The 13,290-nt window shown below is 37.4% G+C and overlaps 2 protein-coding genes across 2 annotated transcripts in view; both read right to left on the bottom strand.

Moving 5' to 3' along the window:
- The window catches only part of LOC122661147 (protein MIZU-KUSSEI 1-like), a 41,186-nt gene extending 35,832 nt beyond the window's left edge, over window positions 1–5,354 (bottom strand). The window contains exons 1-2 of the mRNA XM_043856475.1: window positions 5,332–5,354; window positions 1,318–1,328 (exon numbers count right to left, since the gene is read on the bottom strand). The gene's annotated coding sequence lies outside the window, so the exon portion shown is untranslated. The remainder of the gene's footprint in view (window positions 1–1,317; window positions 1,329–5,331) is intronic.
- Window positions 4,608–13,290, bottom strand: LOC122661148. Its single transcript, XM_043856477.1, has 2 exons — window positions 12,895–13,290; window positions 4,608–4,844 (listed from the first exon to the last, which is right to left on the bottom strand). The coding sequence occupies exons 1-2, from the start codon at window positions 13,285–13,287 to the stop codon at window positions 4,653–4,655; spliced, it is 585 nt and encodes a 194-aa protein (XP_043712412.1). The 5' UTR covers window positions 13,288–13,290; the 3' UTR covers window positions 4,608–4,652.

The raw sequence follows: 13,290 nt of genomic DNA, 5'->3' as shown, positions 1-13,290 counted from the left end.
AAATTTTATAATAATTTATTTTAACTATTATATAATAATTTAAACATTTTAGAGAATATGCATCATATGATTAAAGGTGTCAATAGGTACATTAAAATTAAATATAAATAATTTTAATGGACAGTGGGACTTAGATATTCTTCTTTTTCATCTTCTTAATCAAGTGTTAATAAATTTTCCTTATCATGGGATAAGATAAAATTACAATCTTTTTTCATTTCTAGTACTATTTTCGGATAGGGTGAATGAAGAAAACCAGGAAAATACTTTTAAAAATAGAAATAGAAAGCCTTGTGGGAAATGGAAAAACCTGAAACCAGCCAACAAAGAAAGATCTTATTTTGAGCAAAGAAGAAGATTTTGGATTTTAGTGACTACTAATCTAAATTTGGCTTTGGTTGGATTTTGACAACAAATAGAGAAGAAAAGTACATCCATCTAGGGTTGTAAACACTATATCCTCTATAGTGTAAAGTCAATAATGCCCCCCATTGTTTTTTGCAAACCGGTACCATCCGGTTCCCTCGGTCCCTTGACTATGGGTGAAACGAATTTTTAACAACAAAACTTTTCAATTTATAATTTTCAGAGAGAGAGAGAGAGAGAGAGAGAAATGTCGTAGAGATGTTGTAGAAAGCATGTGTGCAAAGTAAATAAAATCATCCAAGTGAATAATGATCTCCACCCCCTACCCCGAAGAAGGCGTTGGGCTCCACTCCAATGATGAGATCATCCAATGAGTGTCCAATGAGGCATCCAACGATTAAGTTGGCTATGTGAGCACAGGGATGTGTATAGACACACATCACTGCAGGCATACGCCCAGCTGTTGGATGCTCATAGGGCACTCTCCTCATTGGAGAGGTGTCCGATCCCTAAAGGGGGGAATAAAATGAAAATTGAAAATTAATAATTTTAGGGATATGAGATATTTTAAAATGCTCTTATTCTATAAACATAATGATAGGAAGGACAAAATATTGATACCTTGATCTCAACATTTAAGGATAAGAAGCCTCTATGGAATTTTATAATTTATAATTTGCACCGTCCAATGCAGGTAGACATATACCTAATATAGTAATATATACTTAAAATCTAGACTTTTTTTTTTTTGTTTTGGGTACAAATTGAAATCTAGACACAAACATGATAAGAGAATAAGCAAAAAAGCCACGTCAAGTCAATCCTTAACCATCATTTTAAGCTCTTATCATAGAGAGCAAGAAAATTGCATTAACGTAGGGACATGAGGAGAAGCATTAGATACCTTCTAGAAAAAATAATAAATCCAAATTAAACGTGGCCCTTAGTCATTTGTTCTATCTCTTTTTTTTTTATTATTATTTCATTTTAACATGAGAATTAGTACTTGATTAATTACATGTTTTATCTTTCATTGTCTCTTCCCACGTTACATTTTCATTACTCTCCGCATAAAAAAATTGATTTCATGGCAAAGCATGATAAATTTACTAGACAATCTTTATATCAAGGACAAGATAATAAAATTTGAATTGACTTAACAAATTAAATGAAGATAATGTCTTAGCCCTACAATTTTTATCTTCTATCATTGCAAACAAGACTACATTAGAGAAACTAGAAACTTGCTCATGGAAATGCAATTCAATACTTAAAAGGTTTAATTATCGGGCTCATGATACGATTTATTTTGTGATTTAATTAACAAATTCATGATCAATATGTTGACTAATGTATCCAAGTATATATCTAAATTAAAATATATACATCAGTTCATTGAATTTATGTCATCCTTGGTTGTGTTAATTATAACACTAGATTAGTTCACCAAGTTAATTTATCACATTATGATATATTAATTTAGTTTTTTGTATTAATTTTATTTTGGAAAAAGCTTCATATGGTTTCTCCATCTATCCATGGGAGCCTTCATGAATAGACCATATAATGTGTCACATGGAAAGGTGACTTGGTAAAACCAACCCATTAACAAATATGATACAATTTGGCCTAAACAAATGTCAAATGTCGGAGCAAATTCTATCATTTATCCTCCCACTTGTATTAGCTTGCAACCATTCATTCATTTATTTATTTTATATTAAACTTGATATTTTGAATGTATCCAAAATTTTATTTTATCTTGTGACCTATATATGCATGAAATTGGGGTCCTAATTGATCTGTCAGGTGGCCATTGTTGAGGTTGACCATGGCACCAGAATGCATTAGAATTGATTCCCCTAATTGATGGATAAATTGAATCGAGAATCATTTAAAAAAAATAGTATATTAATGGTGCTAGGGTTCTACAAGACTAGAAATTAAATCAATGAATAAAGAAAGCTCAAATTTAGTGTCAAATATTAAAATATGATAAATAAAATATAGGAGAAGGAAGCATATGATCAAACATCATCGAAATCGAATACTCATGAAAGGTAGATTATATTTGGAATTTCTACAAGCCTCAGCCCCAATAATAGAAAAACATTATATTTAAGGATTGAATTTCCCACGCCATGGGTGAAATCATCATAAGCGTAGGCATCTGGATCGACCTAGAAATAATACATGTGATCGGAGAATAAGGTAACCTAAAATTCAATTATTAGGTCACATTATCAATGGAGAAGGAATTCTTTTAAACTCATAGCGGGGGACAGATAACGCCTGACTAGCCTGGTACACTCATCCAATGGCTTAATTTTGTACTAAATAATTTGTGTGTGTTGGTGAAGCAGAAATTCGGATTCAGGCTTCATTTTATATAATAATGCAATAAAAGAAGAGACACCTATAAAATAACTTTCAGATTCTAATGATTTGATTTGAGAATCTAAACAGGAGATTAGATTAGGTCTCATATTCGCATCCAATTTGGGCGGTCCGATTCTATGTAGTGTCAATGTGAGTCAATTGCGGAACCCAAATTCTAATTCTAAAATTCTTTGACTTTCTAAGTTTTGTAGACCACGTACGACATACAGAATCAGGATCAAGTCCCCATCCGGAGATCATGGAGACAGATCTGAACCCTCCACAGAGGGTCCAGATTTGACCCCAGGCGTCCCCAGATGGGGGAGCTGATCCAAATCCCCACATTAATGTCAGTTAAAAATTCAATAGATAAAGGAGTGGCCTCGGTTTAATTGGTAATATAGCTTACAGGTACGAGCATAACCTAACAGGCTAACATGGATGGAATCCGGATAACATCTGACCGTACGTGTGTCTGCTACATGTATGATTAAGATGATTCCATCTACTAACCTACAAGCTACCATTATATCAATTAAATTTCTATTTACGGGTGGGAGACTTTGTTTAGAGTGGTCATTGCTTTAATAGGTAATATGTTTGCCAGGTGTCAGGTTACTGATAGTAAGAGTCACCTAACAGAGCCTTTGCCGGCTGCCATGGATGGAACCCATAAAATTCAATATATGAGAGATTTTTAAGGACGAGGGGGGCTCACTTTAACAGTTTAATAGGTAATAGGTTTGCCACGTAGCGAGGAACTTAAATGATAAATTAACACGTCAATGCATAGAGAGGGACATTAATGAGAATAAAAAAGAACAGAGTGGCCCCTACTTTAATTAGTAATATAAGTTTGCAAAATGTTGTATAAAACGACAGGCTAATAATTGAATTGGGTCGAACAGAATTAAAATGGTTTAATTATGATTTCAAGAATTTAAGCTGAATGAAATATCGAGTCGAACCATACTGAATGACTAGATTGAATGCAATACGGTAAAAAGTAGAAGAAGATTGGTTGAAACTGAACTTAAAAACCGAACCAGGCCAAACCAAATTAATGATGGCTTGTTTATTTTTGAAGAACGTGAACAGAATGAAAGCAACAAGATTTGGTTTTTGTTTCTATATTGACTGTCTCGAACTGAATTGAAACCGAATCAAATGGCCAGAACCAAATGAGAGTACATGCGAAAGCATCATTAAAGGGTGTCAATTTGCATTTCAATGGGCAGGGAGGTCATCCCTCTTTCCTGCTACTTAGTCTGATAGCCAAGGAAATAAAATCATAAAGGGTATTTTAGAAAATACTAAAATCTAGAAGAATATTTACGAACCCAAAGGAGGAAGTGAATTATCCCATTTCCTTGGCTGCTAGCATTGTAGCAGGAACATTCCTGCTATAAGTGTAGGAGCGACTTTTTTTCCACAGAAATAGAGAATGGAGGAATATCACAAGTTTGTTTTAGTTGCCGCTTCTCCATTCCAACGCTGAAAGGTGCTAATGAACAAATGAATTGTAACTTCATGAAATTTTCATAAAAGATGATAAAACGAAAATGTACAAAATGAGATGCTTCTTCTATTGAAGATCGATCTGAGTTGATGATAATTTACAAAAGGGGTCTGACTTGAAACAGAAAGACCAATCAATACTTTTAAGAGATTAAAAGGTGTTCTTTCTTCCACCCCTCAAATTCCATATTTGGTGGTGGAGAAATTAGTAAAACACTCTCCTGAATCCTGATCCAATTGATCCTCTCAAGTTACCTCCAGATTCTGGACTCGAACCATAAGTCCACAGAGCTCAGGATTATAATAAACAAACAAAGAACAAAGGACATATGCTAAAAATATATATGTCGATTTTCTCGATTTTGATCCCATCGATTAAAATCCCAAAATTAATCTTCCACCGATCCTTCGTAAATGGTGCTCAACCTCATTCGAAACGATCGAACACCAAACTTCTTGGTTCGTTTGGAAGAATATTTCTGCAATTTCCTAATGGATGACCCAGATCTTGAAACCCCGATTCTCGATTTGTCAGTGGAAGTCTTAAACCCATGATACTCATAATATCCATCAAACCCACCATTTCCGAATCTCTGATTGTTGTTGTTGTTCAGTTCCAAAACCGGAGATATTCGTATCTTCTTGTTCCGTCGACCGTTCTTCCTCAAATTCTGAGAAAGCGCGGTGCTGGCCTTCACAGCTAGCGCGGCCATATCAGGAGCAGTGAGGCGATACTGTAGGCGACTGGTGGGGAAGACGAAGTAGATCTGACCCTCCTGAAGTTCTTCAGAGGAATCGAGCGCGGGAATATAATCGTCGAATAAGAGACAGTCGGAATTGCAGAGGAAGCAGGAAGAGGTCTCGATTTCAAGGACCTGCGATACTGTAACGGGTATGGGATACTCACGGAGATTGCCATTAGCAGAGATGACTTTCACCGTCGATGGATCTGTGGAATAATCCGTGGCGTCTATGGAGAAGCATGAACCCATCTCCAGAGTGTAACAACAGTGGTGCTTCGAGAGACGTCGAGAAGGAGACAGAGAGAAAAACTTCAGAAAGTGAAGCAGAGAGAGAAAGAGAGAGATTGTCGGAATGAAGAGAGAGTCGGTTATGTGTGGTTTTAAAGGGTGAGGTAAGAGGTGTGTGGGGTACCTGGAAGGAAGAGGGGCGAGTATGTATGGTATGGTATGGTATGGTGGGGTCAGAGTCGTCGGAGTATCGTAGAGGGGTGGCGTAAGTGAAGCTCTCATTAACGAAATCGATATTTCGCCATTTCGGTTTTCGGGGTTTCTTCCACGACGAAAAGGATGTGTGAAAGAATGAATATAAGAGGCCTCAGCTATGACGTGGAAGTAGTACACGCGTTGACGGATGAGTATAATGACGGGAAAATGCGTTGGCGGCTTTACTCGTTACTTTTCTTCTATCTCAAATTTTTGAGCAAATTACATGCACCTCTGATATTTAAAACAATAACAAAACATCCTCCTAAGTTTTACCATTTACAAATAAAACCTTAATGGCTCACAGTATTAGTAAACAGTTAGTTTTGAAAGTAAAAGGACAGTTTTGCCATTTATACTTCAATGACTTAATTTAAGGTCAGTTTTACCCTTGTTTACCTTCTTCTCCTCCAAATGAAAAATCCCTAAATCGATTTAGGGTTTTACCTACATTCCAGTTTCAACGAATCTTGCAAAAGAAAACAATCTCCGACGAAGTTTGCAAAAGACAAACCATCTCTAGCGGACATCCCCTGGCCCAACCACCCTCTGACGAAGGTTACCGTGATCGACCCACACGTTTAGAATTCAAAAAATCAAATTTAAAGTGCCAAATGTGTATTAGATTTTGCCCCTTTTACCACCACCTATTTGAGGATTATATTCAATGACAATTCTATGCTTTGGATTGCTTCCACATCGAGCAAAGAATGTCAGGACTGAAGCTTCCATGGATGCCCCGCGGCAATGAAGAATGGACATTGTAGTACAGACTAGGGATGCAAGTTTGGCCCTGTCGACTTAAACCCGTCTTGAGCCCGAATAAGGCCAGGGCTAAGATATTTCGCCCTGCGGGCAGGTTAGGGCTGGAAATTTCTAGCCCTGAGTCAGGGTCGGGTTAAGTTAGAGTTGAGGCCTCAAGCTAAGCCTGGCCCGGCCTGACCCCGTTTTAAGTTATACTATAAAATATATATTGATATAATATATATATTATAAACTTTAAACGTCGTTCACATTTTGTTTATATAATATATTATATATGATGAAAATAAGTGATATAATACATTTTACTACAATGTTATTTTACGTAAAATTGATAATTTTCTCCTAGCCCATTCTAGTCTACGCATTTCTTTCCCCTACCTATGATCAAGGTCAATCAGGGTCAACTCAGCCCGACCCTGAGGGCAGGTCAGGATTGGATTTTTCTTGCCCTGAATCAAGATCGGGTCAGACCTGAGCTCAGCTAAGGGGACTAAAGATTGGGCTAGGATTCCATAAAAGCCCAGCCAATCCCGATCCTATTGCAGCCCTAACACAGACCGTTTGGCTTTTCACTTTTCAGAAGAATAGAACAGGATCAAACAACAAATTCCTGACTTTGGGGGTGCATGTAATTTACCCCACAATTTTTTTTTAAGTTGGAAGATTTACCCAAAAGAATAATAAAAAAAAACCCCAAGGGGTCAAACTCTCCTATTCCAAAAAAAAAGGATTGGCTTGATGGAGAAGAAAGAAAGATAACGGAACGGATCGACGCAAACCCATCTACGACCGTACGAGAGTCTTTGCCTTCTTATTGGTGACAATCGTGAATTTAGCTGGAGTCGGCTATCTGCTCCATTTTTCTATGGAGCTACACTCTGGATCCGAGATATGAAAAGCCTATTTTAGAAGAAATATCCTTCAAGTCTTCTAAATTTAATTTTATATTTATTCAAAATTTCTTTTGATTTTTTTCTTCTGATTTTCTTTATAGTTATATTTCATTCGAATACCTTGGCTATCCTCAATCCAACAATGTATGATTTTTTATTTTTTTGTTAAACATGTATGTTTTTTTATACAAGAGATGTGCATTGATCAATTTTATAGCATATTTTTCATCTATATATTAATTTAGTGATACATACGCGGATCTAGGTGGAAAGGAAATGAGGATTTGGCTTTATGGATGAAGCTCATTCAGCTTAACTATGATCTACTATAATAATTTGATGCTTTAATTAGTCATTGGTTGGAAGAGACATTTTAGAGAATGTGTGCCATATGATTGAGGGTGTCAATATGTACATTAAAAATGAATATAGATAAATTTAATGAACGGTTGGATTAGAAAATCTTCTTTTTCATTCTTCCTAATCAAGTGTAATTAAATTTCCCTTATCATGGGATAAGATGAACTTACAATCTTTGTCCATTTTTAGCATTATTTTTGGATAGGGTTAGATGGAGAAAACAAGGAAATTACGGTAAAAAATAGAAATAGAAAGCCTTGAGGAAAATGGGAAAACCTGGAGCCACTCAACAAAGAAATATCTTTTTTCAAGGAAAGGAGAAGATTTTGGATTTTAAGCAATACAAATCTAAATTTGACTTTGGCTGGATTTTGGCAACAAATGGAGAGGTTTATCTAATTCTAGAAGGAAAAAGTTTTCCTCCAGCACCATGGGGAAGGATAAATAATATGAAGACAATAATACCCCCACCATTCCTTGCACAACATCCGAAACCCTCGATCCCTTGACTACGGGTGAAGGAATTGTCTCTATTCTAGAAGCCATCGAAAGGTTCATGTCAGATTTTGTTTTTTCATGCACGTAAGGATCACCTTTTTAATTCAGCTCAATCAGTGGTTGATTGCAGATTTTATACGTATATGAAAGTTTACTTAAGGTTATTAGTATAAGTATTGGTATCAATGGCCCTATCGGTCACACCACCAGTTAGATACAATACGGATTGCACCTGTATCAGATGTCAATTAAAATATGACCAACTTTTTGGTCGATACTTCCAATCCGTATTTGTATCATGTAACGATGATTGCTAATACTTATCAGTCAATATGACTAATACGATAGCCTTGATCCATGAGTTCAGTAGAGGAAAAAATGACATTAATATATTAAGAACGTCTCTTCAGAGTAATCAGATAGAAAGATATACTAGGAGTGTAGGAGTCTATCAACCTTTAAATGCGATAGATTAGGATAATGGATGCATTAACATTAGATACATTGGGGGGGGGGGGGGTTTGTAAGGAATGGAGTCTAGATCAAACATTTCATACCTCAATTGGTAGTTGCAGAATGGGAGAGTGTGCCGGGAGGAATCTTCATGCTAAATCAATGGTAGTACAAAGGATGGTATCATCCACATGAGGCTCACATTGACATTTGAACAAAAGAGAAAAAATAATAAAGAATCTCATGTGAGAAGAAAATAATTCTCCATTTCCTGAAAAGAATATATACAAGTAAGGGAAACTTGTATGGGTATTTTACCCCAAAAAATAACTTAGGATTATAACAATTCATTTTAAAATAAAATATATTGGGGAGAGAGTTTGTGCATTGTTGTGCATGATAAACGATCATGCACACAACCATCGAATGGACATGAGAAGATGCACCATCGACCCTCTTCCATTAGACCACGACAACATGATGTTGTGGGGAGTTCATAGTTGAATTGAAAATAAGCTCTTAGTAAATATCTGCAAATCCCATTAGTCTTAAGAAATTGATACTTAGCAAACCCTTTTTGAAATGATTTACTAGGTAGAGTGCTCATAAAAGTAAACTTATTGCATTCCAGGTTATTCTTTAAGCCTAAAGGATCCATCTACGAGATCAGCTTTTAGTAAGGGTGCCAAAATCAAACTGAAATCGAATCGAATCATTTAAACTAAAACCATGAAACCGTTTAATAAATAGTTCAGTTATGGTTTTAAAATTGAGATAATTTAATTAAATGACTTAAGCTGAATTGGATCGTTTAACACTCTTAATTGTACATAAATGTACCAAAATCAAATAGAAACTGTTTACCGAAATCAAATCGAACCATTGAAAACTAATACCATGAAATCGTTTATAAATAGTCTGATTATGATTTCAAAATTAAAATCATTTAATTAAATGATTTAAACCGAACCGGACCATTTAACACCTTTAGTTTTTAGGATTTAATGCAGACAGCGTCTGATCTAATTAATTAATTAAAGACCTATAATCCAGACCCACCGTCCACCCTTCAATTGGGCAGCCGGGCAGGTATTCTGAATTTTGTGAAATTAATTAATACAAAGCTTTTTAGCTTAATAAAACACATTCATGATTCTTTACAATTTGAAGACTTTTTTATCTGCTTAAATTATTCATTTACTTCAATGATTGGCATAAGCTAAGGAACTCGAAAAAGCACAGACCATTAAAGCAAGACATTTGCGAATGAATGATATTATAATGGGAAAAAAAAAAAAACAAGATTCGAATTGGAAATTGTAAGCAGTCTTCGGAGTTCACACATGTGGCAAATGTGAACGAAAACCAAAATGCCAAAAGGTATACGAATTACGAAAGCGAAAAGAAGGCATTTAGTGGTAAAGACCGAATGAGTATTGGAGGGTAGACCGCAAAAGCAAAAGGGTAAAAGGGCATAAGGTTGGTTTAGAGGTCATCGGCACCACTGTATGGGGTCCTATAGTGGACCTAAGGTGGGGCCAGTTCGACCCAAGCTATCTACTCGTTGTTTGCACGAAAAAGATCATGTGCATCCGGGCAATCCGGCTGCATGTGCAACGTCAGACTCAAGGCGACGTGCTTTGACACAGGAGCCAGGTCCTTGTTTGAAGAAGAAGTAATATCATAATGAAACTTTTAAAATCGTAAGTATAAATGACAATTGTAACGAAAGTATCCATCTTTTCACATATTGTGTTTGAGGTATCTAAACCAAAATAACATTAATCAGATTAATATTTATTAACTATTAATCCAATAAATCATCATTTCCTGTAACGATCCAAACTCTCTCTTGGTATGATATTATCCGTTTTGATCCAATGGACCTCACGACTTTAAAATAGGTCATACCAAGTTGAGGAGGCTACTCTTTATCAATAGTTCAGGATTTCTCTCCCTAGTATAAAGCCGTCTCTTGGTGGGAACCCCTCAATGATCTCTCAAGTGTGCCAATATTGTGTTGTCTCTTGGATGTCATATTCTCTCTCCTTAAGACCAAAACGTCTCCGTTGTGGCCCACTGCTGTAACAACCTAACCCCCTCTTGGCATGATATTGTCCGTTTTAACTCAATGGGGTTCAAGGCTTTAAAATGTGTCATACTAAGTAGAGGAGGCTACTATTTATCAATAGCTCAGGATCTCTCTCGCCAACCGATGTGGAACTAACACTCTCACTGATTCCCCAAATCACATAATACTAAGCTGTCTTTTGGTGGGGACCTCTTAATGATCTCTCAGACTGGCCAGTACTATGCCATCTCTTGGGTATCACATCTTCCTCCACTAGTCTTCTTCCCCATCCCAATTTCTTACCTTTGTACTGCCATTCCTCAACTCCCTCACCCATTACTCCCCTATTCTGCCCCCATATCCCACCTCAACGATTTTTTCTCCCCAACCCCAACACTCCCCTGGCCTACCCCCATGAGGCCATGACTCCCCTGTTTTGCCCCCACCCCCACCTCTACTATTTTTCTTCCCCACCCCATCTCTCTTGTACTGCCCCCACACCCCACTTCTACTATTTCCCCTTCCTTAGCCTCATCACTACCCTGTCCTGCCCCCACCCCTACTTCGATTATTCTTTTTCCCCACCCTGTCTCACTCCTTTGTACCGCTCCATCTCCTACCTCTTAACAGAGGGAAAGGAAATTTGATATTTTCATTAGGTCAGCAGCATCAACAAAATCAAAAGCAGTCCTCACTTAATATATCAGTGGTGATGTCAATTTAACTGTTAACAAGAAAATAATCTGAACAAATCATACCATTAAGCCTAGAAGGCGAAACCATGACAGATATGATGACTTATTGATATGGTTTTGGATTTTACTAATCTTGTGGCTAAATAAACAAACATTTAGTGTGCATAGTTATAGGATGAGATTACCCTACTCATACTGATGGAAGAAAACTTTCACGTAATAGAGTGCACACAATGGCATTGGTTTGAATGGGATTTTCGATTTCACTATGGGCAGAATGGTCATTTTACACACTCTTATGACTTGACGTAAAAAAATTTGACCAGTTTGGTGAAAGTTTTTCTGCACCCACAAAGTATAGCTAGCCATCAATGGTCTTAAAATGTTTTCCTTCCTCATCTACCAATGGTCAATGATATCCCACCCCACTGTTCCGATCCCCATACTCATGGACATCATCCAAACCCATCGATCTCCCTTGAGTGTGGGTGCGGAAAATATGGTCCTAGAAATTATATCAGAGAAAGCCTAAGCTAATTGAGGATTATGCCTTTTTCCTTAATACAGATTCATTTGGAGGGTCGTTTTGAGTTTCAAAATTTCAATTCTTCATAGGCTTCTTTCTCGGATTAAAATTCTCTATAGTATAGACATTTGGGAGTAATGCAGCCTTGAGAGCTCGACACATGGAAGAAGCTTCATCCAATGGAAGACAGTTTTTTGGATGTCGCATCTTCCACATGTCGAGCTCTCAGATCCGCACTGCAGTACACCGCCATATTAAGACTGTGCAGAGGATTTTTTCCCCTTCTTTCCCACACTTCCATAGTTCCTCCATAAGTCCAGCCCTCGAAGTTACATCTTTGAAACAAACTTGAAGAACCGTATATACCTCCAAAGTCCGAACTAAATCAGTCCATCGGGCACCAGAAAATGGTTTATAACTGGTTTTGTTCAGTTACGGTTTCTCCATTGCATCCCTGATTTCTTTTCTGTTCCATTTGATACTTGAAGTTTCATAAAAGATATCTTTTTGAATAGAAAAACTTTCAAAACAGAGTATGATAAATGAAAAGGAACAAATGAAATGCTGCCTATTGCAAGTATGAGATGAAAATTTACAAAAGGGGTCGACTTGAAACAGAAAGACCCATCTTTTGATAGATTAATAGGTGTTCGGCTTCCTCTTTGATGGAGAAAATAGAAAAACACTCTCCTGCTCCTAGTGATCCTCGAGTTCGGGATCACATTCTTGTACGAGAATGGTTCTCCTCCGCCGAGCAGCTCACATATAGATTCGGCTCACCTCTCTCAAACGACCTACGGATTCGGAACTAGAATGTGATCCGGGCTATTGATCCTCTCAAGTGATCCCCAGATTCGAGACGGAAAAAGGACATATGCTGCATATATGTCGATTTTCTCGATGATGATTATGATGAAGCGATCGAATAATTACAGAACTAATCGATCTCCGATCCTTCGTAAATGGTGCTCAACCTCATTCGAAACGATTGAATAGCAAACTTCTTGGTTCGTCTGGAAGAATTTTTCTGTGATTTCCTAATGGATCCAGATCTTGAAACCCGGCCGATTCTCGACTTGTCAGTGGAAGTATCAAACCCATCATACTCAAAATATCCACCAAACCCACCAATAATCCCGATTCTCTGGTTGTTGCTCAGTTCCAAAACCGGAGATATCCGTGTCTTCTTATTCCATCCAACCTTTTTCCTGGAACTCTGAGAGAGCGCAGTGCTGGCCTTCACAGCAAGGGCGGCCATATCCGGAGCAGTGAGGCGATATTGTAGGCGACTGGTGGGGAGGACGAAGTAGATCCGACACGCCTGAAGTTCTTCAGAAGAATCAAAGGCAGGAATGTAGTCATCGAATAAGAGACTATCGGAATTGCAGAGGAAGCAGGAAGAGGTCTCGATTTCAAGGACCTGCGATACTGTAACGGGTATGGGATACTCACGGAGATTGCCATTAGCAGAGATGACTTTGGCCATGGATAGATTGGGGGAATCATCAGTGGCGTTTGTGGAGAAGCATGGACCCATCTC

Source organism: Telopea speciosissima, chromosome 5 (genome assembly GCF_018873765.1).
Source record: "Telopea speciosissima isolate NSW1024214 ecotype Mountain lineage chromosome 5, Tspe_v1, whole genome shotgun sequence".
Lineage (NCBI taxonomy): Eukaryota > Viridiplantae > Streptophyta > Magnoliopsida > Proteales > Proteaceae > Telopea > Telopea speciosissima.
Note: the sequence above shows the minus strand (reverse complement) of the source record. Positions and strands in the feature narration are given on the sequence as shown.

Bases quoted from the DNA above. Each gene is read 5' to 3' on its own strand.
- LOC122661148 (XM_043856477.1), bottom strand. From the start codon at position 13,287: ATGGGTCCATGCTTCTCCACAAACGCCACTGATGATTCCCCCAATCTA. The intron at 4,845-12,894 runs AGAATCGGGATT...AGATTCGGAAAT, and splicing joins TGGAACTGAGCAACAACCAG to GGTGGGTTTGATGGATATTA.